Genomic DNA, 10,919 nt, shown 5'->3' with positions numbered 1-10,919 from the left:
CGCCTTGCGGTCGGATAGCGGTCCGGCGCCATCATTAGACAGGAAACTCTGCATTACTATCTGTTTATTTTAAATGTTTTAATTACAATCTGGGCTTGTTTCATTTTATTGATCAAGAGCCTCAGATGAGATTGTGATCATTTCATCAGTATGTTGCAATCACCTCAGCCATGTTGTTATTTTTCCACTCTGTAAATCATCTCAGCCATGTTGTTGTCTTTCCACTCTGTAAATCACCTCAGCCATGTTGTTGTCTTTCCACTCTGTAAATCATCTCAGCCATGTTGTTGTCTTTCCACTCTGTAAATCACCTCAGCCATGTTGTCTTTCCACTCTGTAAATCACCTCAGCCATGTTGTTGTCTTTCCACTCTGTAAATCACCTCAGCCATGTTGTCTTTCCACTCTGTAAATCACCTCAGCCATGTTGTTGTCTTTCCACTCTGTAAATCACCTCAGCCATGTTGTCTTTCCACTCTGTAAATCACCTCAGCCATGTTGTTGTCTTTCCACTCTGTAAATCACCTCAGCCATGTTGTTTATTTTTCCACTCTGTAAATCACCTCAGCCATGTTGTTTATTTTTCCACTCTGTAAATCACCTCAGCCATGTTGTTTATTTTTCCACTCTGTAAATCACCTCAGCCATGTTGTTGTTTTTTCCACTCTGTAAATCACCTCAGCCATGTTGTTATTTTTCCACTCTGTAAATCACCTCAGCCATGTTGTTGTCTTTCCACTCTGTAAATCACCTCAGCCATGTTGTTGTCTTTCCACTCTGTAAATCACCTCAGCCATGTTGTTGTTTTTTCCACTCTGTAAATCACCTCAGCCATGTTGTTGTTTTTTCCACTCTGTAAATCACCTCAGCCATGTTGTTGTCTTTCCACTCTGTAAATCACCTCAGCCATGTTGTTTATTTTTCCACTCTGTAAATCACCTCAGCCATGTTGTTTATTTTTCCACTCTGTAAATCACCTCAGCCATGTTGTTGTCTTTCCACTCTGTAAATCACCTCAGCCATGTTGTTGTCTTTCCACTCTGTAAATCACCTCAGCCATGTTGTTGTCTTTCCACTCTGTAAATCACCTCAGCCATGTTGTTGTCTTTCCACTCTGTAAATCACCTCAGCCATGTTGTTGTCTTTCCACTCTGTAAATCACCTCAGCCATGTTGTCTTTCCACTCTGTAAATCACCTCAGCCATGTTGTCTTTCCACTCTGTAAATCACCTCAGCCATGTTGTTGTCTTTCCACTCTGTAAATCACCTCAGCCATGTTGTTTATTTTTCCACTCTGTAAATCACCTCAGCCATGTTGTTGTCTTTCCACTCTGTAAATCACCTCAGCCATGTTGTTTATTTTTCCACTCTGTAAATCACCTCAGCCATGTTGTTTATTTTTCCACTCTGTAAATCACCTCAGCCATGTTGTTTATTTTCCCACTCTGTAAATCACCTCAGCCATGTTGTTTATTTTCCCACTCTGTAAATCACCTCAGCCATGTTGTTTATTTTCCCACTCTGTAAATCACCTCAGCCATGTTGTTATTGTTCCACTCTGTAAATCACCTCAGCCATGTTGTTTATTTTTCCACTCTGTAAATCACCTCAGCCATGTTGTTTATTTTTCCACTCTGTAAATCACCTCAGCCATGTTGTTTATTGTTCCCACTCTGTAAATCACCTCAGCCATGTTGTTTATTTTTCCACTCTGTAAATCATTTTTTATTGTTTCTCTTTTCTCGGCCATACAAAGGTTTACAGCTGGAGGAATTCCCCAAGTTATACATAGACGATAAATATCATGCTACCAAAGTATTAAATTTGTACAAAAATACTTTGACAGGTTATAATACCGGTCCGTTAGAAATAAAAAATACAATTTTTCAGGGACTTAAACAGTGAGTTTCTTTAACTGTATCATACATTGAATGATGGTTGACCCCACTATGGTAATTGGCAGTGTGTACTCCAGTATTAAGAACAGAAAAATGACCACTCCACCTGAGCTATTTAACTCAAAGGCTTCGTCTGCATAAGTCCAAAAGCTTGTTCTCTGTAGCGTTGAGGTGAATTGTAAAGAAACCTAAGGTGCAAATGTCTGCAATGAACTGTATCTGTGGTTAAATAAACCACTGGTTGTTTGTTTTTTTGACACAGCAAATGGCTTGAGATTCAACTGAACTCTTTAAAAGACAACAATAGTAGCAGTGACTGGAAGTAGTCAATTATTACTGTTGGGCTACTACGGTTGAACTGTGTGTAGTCATTTCCAGTAGTTGAGATGTCAGTCATTTCAGTAGCTGAGTATCCAGTGCATTTGATGTCAGCCATTTCAGTAGCTGAGATGTCAGTCATTTCAGTAGCTGAGATGTCAGTCATTTCAGTAGTTGAGATGTCAGTCATTTCAGTAGCTGAGATGTCAGCCATTTCAGTAGCTGACATGTCAGTCATTTCAGTAGCTGAGTATCCAGTGCATTTGATGTCAGCCATTTCAGTAGTTGAGATGTCAGTCATTTCAGTATACAGTGCATTTGATGTCAGCCATTTCAGTAGTTAAGTATTGGGAGTTGTCCATGTATAAATACAGCACTTGAAAGTGAACATTTTGAGACGACGTGGCTTTTCCAACAGTCTCTATGGCGCAAGTGAGAGAGATGGAGAGCGAGATCGTTGTCTAAATAAGAGATCGAGTGGTTGGTTATATAGTGGGAGGGATAATGCTGTCGTACGTGAGCCATTTCCACAACAACAACAACAACAACAAAATAGTGAGACCATAGAAATAGAAATCATAGAATGGGATTTTTTTCCCCCATTTCAAGTCTGATCTAGTTCTGTAAGCAAGAGACCGTGTTCTGTGAGCACTGAAGACAGAGAGGTGACGTCACTGAAGACAGAGAGGTGACGTCACTGAAGACAGAGAGGTGACGTCACTGAAGACAGAGAGGTGACGTCACTGAAGACAGAGAGGTGACGTCACTGAAGACAGAGAGGTGACATCACTCGTCCAGAAAAAAGCCACTAGTTTACATGAAGTACACGGTTCGGGAACGTCTGTTTCGTCACAGGTCAGCCTGCTTTTGAACAGACCTCTTTTTTCTGGTGTCATAGTTAGTTAGTTTTTTTTTTTTTTTATGAAGTGAAAATCTACTGGAATTACACCTTGTTGCCTTACCATTATAGGGTAAGACATTACACTGGACCCTTCAACATACATCTCTCATCATCATCATCATTAAACAAGTGTCATTTTCTATATTACAAATTCTTTGTTATTATTTGAAGCCTTTGGGGGGGAGGCAAACCTCAGAAAAACAATGAACCGTACAAAATAACATACTTTAAACAAAGCCAGTATCACACAGATTAGCATATTAGTTGATATTTACTCAAATAGGGTACAGGGATGGTGGGATATAAAATAGAAGAGCTGTTTTGAATTACTTGGGTTATTTTAGATTTTACCTCATGCTTTCCCCCCCTCCCCTTAAATCAATGGGTCATTTTGATTGGATGGTAGGAATTAAATGAGTAACGTTACTATTCCGGGTGGGATATTTAAGGTTGATTTGATATCTGGTTGGTTGGCGCTCTTTTCAGATCGTCGTTTTAAAAGGATAAAATGACTGCTATAATATGAGTGTCGTTTTTTTCTAAACCCAGTTTTATAGGTGCCTCTTCCTAAGTAGTAGTTTGTTTCAGTACCGATGAAACTACCTGCGATGTGCTGTCCAATGTTCTGAAGTAGTAGGACTTTCTCTCTGGGTTCTCCCGTAGCGGCTCAGCGGTCTAAAGTACTGCATCGCAGGGCTCGAGGCATCACTACAGCCCCGGTCTCCATCCCAGACTGTGTTTCAGCCGGGCCGAGACCAGGAGACCCATGAGGCGGCGCACAATTGGCCGAGCGTTGTCCTGGTTAGGGGAGGGTTTGGCCCGGCCGGGATTTCCTTGTCCCATTGCGCTCTAGCGACTCCTTGTGGCGGGTTGAGCGCCTGCAAGCTGACCCTCGGTCGCCAGTTGTACGGCGTTTCCTCCGACACATTGGTGCGGCTGGCTTCGGGGTTAAGCGAGCAGTGTGTCAAGAAGCAGTGTGGCTTGCCAGGGTCGTGTTTCGGAGGACGCATGGCTCTCGAACTTTACCTCTCCCTGTACGGGAGTTGCTGCGATGGGGCAAGATTGTAACTACTAATTGGATATCACAATTATTTTTGAACTATATCTCTGGTTCCTGTATCAGCACAGTGTTAGCATACCTATTTTACTCATACTGTATGCAGGCAAGTCAGACTCAGGACCACAGAGTCAGTTCTTCCTCCTTTACTAGTGCAGCTGTAAGGAAGCACATTGCATATATCACCTCCTCGTACAGTAAAAAAAACCCATCTCTTCTGCATCTATTTATGAAAATAGATCCATGTCCAAATGAAGGATAAGGTGCTTCAGGGAAATGGGCGATCCTGTATTCTAGGATTCAGAGAAGTCGCCATTTTGTTTTTGGGGAATTGCAGATTGTGTTTTGTTGTTTTGTTTCTTTCTAATTGGGCGTAGCCTAGATAAAGCTGCTTCTTCATTCTCCTCCCCAAAGCAAAGCTTTTTACATCCTTTTCTAAAAGGGTTTCATATATTATGCTTCTAGGTCAACCAGTGTGCTTGGTGACATGCATGGAGAGGAGACGTCACTTCTAGTCTCGTCTGCCAAACGCATTGTGATGAAGCCTAAGGGGACGACTGACTGTCCCGGTTCCATTTCAACATCCTCTTCCTCAGTCTTGTCTACGAGAGGCAGGACTACAGTACAGGCTTCAGAAAATAAATGGGGCTAACGTTTAAAATATTGTGCTATTTTCCAGATGTTTTTTTTCTTTCTTCCCCCAAGTCAAATAGTCTACTTAAAAATCATTGGGAAGAAGTGAGACACAGTACTGATATTTTCTCTGTAAAAACCATTAGAAATCACAGGGGGAGGGACAGAGAGCTAGTGAGACCTGGGTATGACAGATGAAGGAGGACAAGGAGGACAGAGAGCTAGTGAGACCCGGGTATGACAGATGAAGGAGGACAAGGAGGACAGAGAGCTAGTGAGACCCAGGTATGACAGATGAAGGAGGACAAGGAGGACAGAGAGCTAGTGAGACCCAGGTATGACAGATGAAGGAGGACAAGGAGGACAGAGAGCTAGTGAGACCCGGCTATGACAGATGAAGGAGGACAAGGAGGACAGAGAGCTAGTGAGACCCAGGTATGACAGATGAAGGAGGACAAGGAGGACAAGGAGGACAGAGAGCTAGTGAGACCCAGGTATGACAGATGAAGGAGGACAATGGGGGCAGGGAGCTAGTGAGACCCAGGTATGACAGATGAAGGAGGACAAGGAGGACAGAGAGCTAGTGAGACCCGGGTATGACAGATGAAGGAGGACAAGGAGGACAGAGAGCTAGTGAGACCCGGGTATGACAGATGAAGGAGGACAGAGCGAAGCCAAGTGTGAACGAGAGAGACCGAGAGAGAGAAGGAAGGAAGGAAGGAAGGACTCCCTAGAATAACTAGATAGAGGGTTTGTATCACTCTGGCCTTGTTTCCGTCACGAACGCTACACAGCAGTGGTGAAGCAACACAAACACACACGTACAGAGTGGCCAGTCCAGCATCACATGTAAACGTTTCAGCAAATGTTAGTGTGTTTTCTTTTGTCTTTTTTGTTTGTTTTAAACAACAGAACTGTGTTACTGTTTTATTGTCCAGCTGCAGTAATAAAAAGGAGAGGATCGGTCGGATGGCACTATTGTTTCAGTTCATCGCTGTTGTTATTTTTGTCTCAGGTATTTTCCAAGAGGTCAGTGTGGTCGACGTTGCCCTCCATCTTTGTAGTTCGCCTCCATCTTTGTAGTTCTTTGTAGTCCTTGGGTAGTGGTGCGTACCGTACTCAATAGTCCCCAGTGTGAGGGAGGAAGAGGAGGAAACCTCTTGTGATTGTGGCTCATGCTCTGGCTCAGAGGAAGGAGTTTAGTTTTGTCAGTGTGCTTTGACTTAGCGGCCCAGGACCCCACCATCCACCTAGGAACACTGTCTGTCTATCTGTGTCCTTAATAGCACCCTATTCCCTAGGTAGTGCACTACTTTTAGCCAGAGCTGAGAGGGGTTAGCCTGCAAAAGAGGTTCTGGACAGAAGTAGTGCCCTACACGTGCAATAAGGCTCCATTTTAGATTGACCCCCTGTCTCATCAGAGTGTTTTTCTAAAGTAGCACCAGGGGGAGGACAACTCACAGGGGAAGGGGAGAGAGAGAGAGCCTTGGGACTTCAGACCTCCAGTCTGCTATAAGGTCTTAGTGGGACAGATAGATAGACAGAAAGAGAGAGCCTTGGGCCTTCAGACCTCCAGTCTGCTATAAGGTCTTAGTGGGGTCTCTATCATCTAGCCCAGCCCCGGCCAGCGCCGCCCCGATCCCAGTCACCCCGATTCCAGCAGCCATCCTGGACAAGGAATGGTGGTTCTGGTTCGGTGGAGGGCCAGAGAGGCTGTCCCCCGGCTCGGTCCAGTTGATAACAGGCTCCTCGGCGGGTAGCTGGTTCAGTTCTGACTGGGACCCGGTTCTGGAGGAAGCAGGGTTCCTGCTGATCACCAGGTCCAATTTGTTTCCTGACTCGGCGATCAGAGGGACCACCAGACAGCAGTCGAAGTCTCTGGTCCTCACGTGGTTGATCTGAGAAACCAAAAGACAAGAGAGAGAGAGTTATTTAGATTTGGGTTTAAAAAGCTTTTGAGGTCCATTGAATGAATGTTAAAGAGGCAACAAAAGGAAGTGATTCCAGCCAGCACAGACTGAAGGTCCGTCGTGGCAAACCTCTGTTTGACCATCATCTGGTGAGCAGAGGTTTGCCACGACGCTGGTTTATATCTGGTTTAAAAGCTTTGGTTTAAAAGCCAAACAAATATGTCATATTTGTATTTCCTGAGACTGAAAGTTTAACTTCAGGCTTTGCCTCAGAGCGGTTTCCTTTCATTTCAGTTAGGAGCCGACAAGATCAATACATCTACTCTGTTTAAACCTTCAGGTGAACCGTTTGTAAAACCCAGTCCTGTTCTTCAAACAGGAAGTCAGAACACTTACGTTCTCTCTCTCTCTGCTCCTGTGTACGGCTGATTTAATATTTACTGATGTACCCGTCAATTACAACCACAGTAAACATACAAGCTGAATAACGTATCATCTTGGCTATCGGAATAAACTGCAGTTCATTTCCTTGAGCACCTTTTGTGTTTGTGCTTTTAGAAACAACTTTGTCAGCGACTTGGAAAAAAATAAAAGTTGAATAACGTCCCAGGTTGACGTTAACCTGTCAGAAGACTAAATTGTAGTTGAGTTCCTTGTTTGTGCTTTTAAAAAACAACAACAGTGACCTGAGGGAAGCTGATAAGGAAGACAGTCTCTCTCTCTCTGAGCAGCGAATAATGAGACAACCTTTCTTTTCTTTTCATATGCTAATGACACGTTCACTAGATTGACAGCTTCCTGGAGAGGGATTCATCTATCCATCAACACGACTCTCTCTGCCAAGTCAGCCTCACTTAGACCAGCGGGAAATTAGGCCAATGTTGTGTATCAATTTGGGACCCCCAAAAAAATTACAAAAAATCTTTTGACGTTGTATGAACTGTGTAGATCTGCTCTACTTTAGGGAGTTCTGTAACACCCATATCTACTTCCTGTCTTTAGCTACATGGAGGAAATAGAAACTATTGGAAAGTCAAATGATTTCTTATCTAAATGTTGAACGTGCTTATGGGCGACGGAGAGAAGCAAAATGGTGCAGTTTGAGGCCATGTGGCGGAGAGAGATGCGGGCGGGGGGTGATGGTGTGTGTGTGTGTGTGTGTGTGTGTGTGTGTACCTGTAGCAGCCTGTCGTAGGACTTCAGCCCCCCGACCTCTGCAGGTCCCCCTGGGCGGATGTTGTTGACATAGACACCTTTCTCCAGGAGGCCATCCGACACACTGAAGCCAAAGTCTTCAAGGTCCGACTCCTTCAACAGACTCACCTGCAATCAATCAATAATGTCCTCAACTATCAATGAATCATTTAACCTGGTGTAAATAATGCAGTTGATTGATAGACTGGATGACAGGCTGTGTCTGCTGACAGTCATAATGTGATTGATAGACTGGATGACAGGCTGTGTCTGCTGACAGTCATAATGTGATTGATAGACTGGATGACAGGCTGTGTCTGCTGACAGTCATAATGTGATTGATAGACTGGGTGACAGGCTGTGTCTGCTGACAGTCATAATGTGATTGATAGACTGGATGACAGGCTGTGTCTGCTGACAGTCATAACGTGATTGATAGACTGGATGACAGGCTGTGTCTGCTGACAGTCATAATGTGATTGATAGACTGGATGACAGGCTGTGTCTGCTGACAGTCATAACGTGATTGATAGACTGGATGACAGGCTGTGTCTGCTGACAGTCATAATGTGATTGATAGACTGGATGACAGGCTGTGTCTGCTGACAGTCATAACATGTCAATACCAGAGCTTCATCATAAATGAAGCTGTCAAAAAGCTCAAGTTGAAGACTCGCAGACACTTAAGATGCGTCAGCACGTTCTTACCTTCACAGGGTTTTTAACCCCTCTGACGTTCCATGAAATTAAGTAAACAGTGTAAAGAAAAGCAGCAGTACTCGGTCCCTAGAGGGCCTTGGAGGGCCCCGGAGGGCCCCGGGGGGCTTTGGAGGGCCCCGGAGGGCCTTGGATGGCCCCGGAGGGCCTTGGTGGTGGTTTATCATCGTTACCTTGTGCAGCTCCACGGGTGTGGGCGACATGACGTCATTCATCTCCTGCTTCATCTTCCTCATGGCGAAGGCCTTGCGCCCCCCGTCGCTGGGCAGGGTGTTGGAGCGCGAGGACTGGTTGTACTGCGGCCGGGCTGCGCTGCGCTCCTGGAAGCTGGCCTGCCGACCCAGGTGGCTCCTCAGAGGAGCAGGGTCATGGTTCAGACTCAGACTGCTGCCTGACATAATGGTGGCCTGGAGGGGGGGGGGGGGGGGGAGGAGACACCGGGGGAGGAGATGAGGGAGGGAACCGAGAGAAAAAGAGAGAGGGGGGAGAGGGAGAAGATGGGGGAGGGAGAGAGGAATGGGAGAGGGGGGAGATGGAGAGGAGAGAAGGGAGAGAGAGAGAAGGGAGAGGGAGGGAGGGAGGGAGAGAGAAGAGAGAGTGGGAGAGGGAGGAGATGGGGGAGGGAGAGAGGAAGGGGAGAGGGGGGAGATGGAGAGGAGAGAAGGGAGGGAGCGAGAAGAAAGAGTGGGAGAGGGAGGAGATGGGGGAGGGAGAGAGGAGGGGGAGATGGAGAGAAGGGAGGGAGAGAGAAGAGGGAGGGAGGAGAGGAGAAATGAGAGGAGAGAGAGGAGGGGGAGGAGAGGGGAAATGAGAGGAGAGAGAGGAGGGGGAGAGGCCAGAGAGGGAGAACAGGGGGTTATGGTGATGAACTTCCAAAGTGAGATATGAAGTACAAGGTCCGCTCATGGACATGAGAAGTGCTCCAGGTGTAGAATGTGTTCAAGCAGTGTGTCAAAGAGAAATGGTTTGATTGTAGAATAATAACATAGACAGTTCCTGTCAGAGGAGATGGTTGGTTCATCATCATCATCATCATCATCATGACCCAATGAACAAACAAGCAGAGACGGAAAAACTTCAAAACCCAAGACGCCTTGCAGCAACTGTCCCATCATGCTTTGCTCACACCGCCATGCCCATTGTCACGTCATCATCATCACTCTTCCCACTGATTGGACAGGAATGAGTGATGTCACTCAAACCACCAGACGTGGAGGTCTCATGTTTGTGACAAACTGAACACTGTTTCACCCAAGCTGATGCATAGAGGTGCTGCAGGAACCGAAACAGTTTGGCCAACAACACACTGTCACAGTCTCCATGCACCAAGACACAAGGTACAGCGCTTTGACTCTAAATGGAAGATGTGTGTGATTCATTCCAACATACAATTTGCCAGTTTTCATGTTGACAAATGCAACATGCTCTTCACTACTGACATGAATTAACAGACGTGTTCATTTAAAGCGAATGAGGAGCCGTAGGGTGTGTTCAATCCAAGTGGAGGTGGCATTTAATTCAGTCAAGCCTCCTTGATTTAATGTCTCCAAACCCGAAAGGATAATTATTTCTCTTTATTCCAAACTAACCTCTGTGATTCACACGGTGTCACTTACTTCCTGCATTGACACTTAATTTCAAGGTTCATTTACAATGTATTGCTGAGCGTCAACACACCTCCAGGCAGCACTACGGATGCATCCCAAATGGCCCACTATTCCCTTTATAGTACAGGGCCCATGTAGTATATAATGTAGGGAATAGGGCCCATGTAGTGTATAATATAGGGAATAGGGCCCATGTATTGTATAATATAGGGAATAGGGCCCATGTAGTGTATAACATAGGGAATAGGGCCCATGTAGTATATAATATAGGGAATAGGGCCCATGTAGTATATAATATAGGGAATGGGGCCCATGTAGTGTATAATATAGGGAATAGGGCCCATGTAGTGTATAATATAGGGAATAGGGCCCATGTAGTGTATAATATAGGGAATAGGGCCCATGTAGTGTATAATATAGGGAATAGGGCCCATGTAGTGTATAATATAGGGAATAGGGCCCATGTAGTGTATAATATAGGGAATAGGGCCCATGTAGTGTATAATATAGGGAATAGGGCCCATGTAGTGTATAAAATAGGGAATAGGGCCCATGTAGTGTATAATATAGGGAATAGGGTGATATGTAGTGTATAATATAGGGAATAGGGCCCATGTAGTGTATAATATAGGGAATAGGGCCCATGGGAATAGTGTAGTAAAATAGGGAATAGGGCCCATGTAGT

At 45.1% G+C, this 10,919-nt stretch overlaps 1 protein-coding gene across 1 annotated transcript; it reads right to left on the bottom strand.

Moving 5' to 3' along the window:
* Nucleotides 1-5,590: 5,590 nt before the first annotated feature.
* Nucleotides 5,591-9,028, bottom strand: LOC139394387 (glutamate receptor-interacting protein 1-like). The gene is made up of 3 exons (XM_071142441.1): nucleotides 8,801-9,028; nucleotides 7,893-8,039; nucleotides 5,591-6,704 (listed from the first exon to the last, which is right to left on the bottom strand). The coding sequence occupies exons 1-3, from the start codon at nucleotides 9,023-9,025 to the stop codon at nucleotides 6,387-6,389; spliced, it is 690 nt and encodes a 229-aa protein (XP_070998542.1). The 5' UTR covers nucleotides 9,026-9,028; the 3' UTR covers nucleotides 5,591-6,386.
* Between the last annotated feature and the right edge of the window lie 1,891 nt (nucleotides 9,029-10,919).

This window comes from Oncorhynchus clarkii, unplaced genomic scaffold, assembly GCF_045791955.1.
Source record: "Oncorhynchus clarkii lewisi isolate Uvic-CL-2024 unplaced genomic scaffold, UVic_Ocla_1.0 unplaced_contig_4000_pilon_pilon, whole genome shotgun sequence".
Classification (NCBI taxonomy): Eukaryota; Metazoa; Chordata; class Actinopteri; order Salmoniformes; family Salmonidae; genus Oncorhynchus; species Oncorhynchus clarkii.
This window is presented reverse-complemented; position numbering and strand designations above follow the sequence as displayed.